The 1,006-nt window shown below is 55.6% G+C and overlaps 1 protein-coding gene across 1 annotated transcript in view; it reads left to right on the top strand.

Moving 5' to 3' along the window:
* The first annotated feature begins 696 nt into the window (after positions 1 to 696).
* Positions 697 to 1,006, top strand: part of OTUD3 (OTU deubiquitinase 3) — a 27,463-nt gene continuing 27,153 nt past the window's right edge. Inside the window, exon 1 of the mRNA XM_011934070.1 lies at positions 697 to 1,004. Coding sequence (XP_011789460.1) covers positions 703 to 1,004 — 302 coding nt within the window. The 5' untranslated portion in view covers positions 697 to 702. The remainder of the gene's footprint in view (positions 1,005 to 1,006) is intronic.

The raw sequence follows: 1,006 nt of genomic DNA, 5'->3' as shown, positions 1-1,006 counted from the left end.
GAGTAGCTGGGACTACAGGCGCCCGCCACCACGCCCGGCTAATTTTTTTGTATAAAGTAGAGACAGGGTTTCACCGTGTTAGACAGGATGGTCTCGATTTCCTTACTTCGTGATCTGCCCGTCTCGGCCTCCCAAAGTGCTGGGATTACAGGCGTGAGCCACCGCGCCCAGCTTGGCCTGTCTCAGCTTTAAAACCTAAAGTCCTGCATCCGAAGAAAACCTCTAGTCCAGGCAAACCTAGGTGGGTCACTCTTGGATGGAGTTAGGATTTCCAGTGGTCTTGGACAGAAGGGCGACCTCTCCGTTGAGCTACGAAGGAAGGCGGAGAGATGAAGAGCAGGATTAAACAAACAAGTGTGCGGGCTTTGGAGCCAGGGCAAAGCTCTGCCTCTTAGCTGTGTGATCTTCTTGAAATTATTTAACCACTCAGATTCAGTTTCCTGTAACTTGGGGATAATTAAACAAGAATGAGCCGTGTGAAAGTGCCTATCCAACTGTAGTAGGCTCGCAACAAGAGTTTAAATCGTTTTTATTCATCTCCGGTCCTAACTTTTGCCGCTTCTCTGTGTTCCACTCTTCTATCATCTTTAATTTCTCTCCTTGACTAGTTTCAGCTTTGTTCTCTCTGGTCCCTCTCGGGTCGCTCCTGCCACTCACATTGAGTACCATCCACCGCTAGAGGGCGGAATAGAACAAACCAAGATGGGTGCCCCTCTAGCTCTCTATGGCGTCTGCTCGCCGAGCCCCGCGAAGGAGGCGGGGATTCCATCATGTGACCCGGGTGCCGGGCGCCGGCGCAGGCGCGGTTGGTGGGTCGTCGTTGCCGGGCTCAGTAGCTCGCGCTGTTTTGCCTTCCCGACGGTTGAGGCGGCCGCTGGGGGGTCCAGTGGCTTTCCCTCCTGCCGCTGGGGACTGCAGGCTAAGGCCATGTCCCGAAAGCAGGCGGCGAAGAGCCGGCCGGGCAGCGGCAGCCGGAAAGCCGAGGCCGAGCGCAAGCGGGACGAGC

Source organism: Colobus angolensis, unplaced genomic scaffold (genome assembly GCF_000951035.1).
Source record: "Colobus angolensis palliatus isolate OR3802 unplaced genomic scaffold, Cang.pa_1.0 Scaffold130, whole genome shotgun sequence".
Classification (NCBI taxonomy): domain Eukaryota; kingdom Metazoa; phylum Chordata; class Mammalia; order Primates; family Cercopithecidae; genus Colobus; species Colobus angolensis.
The sequence above is the reverse complement of the archived record's forward strand: the minus strand, read 5'-3'. Positions and strand labels throughout refer to the sequence as shown.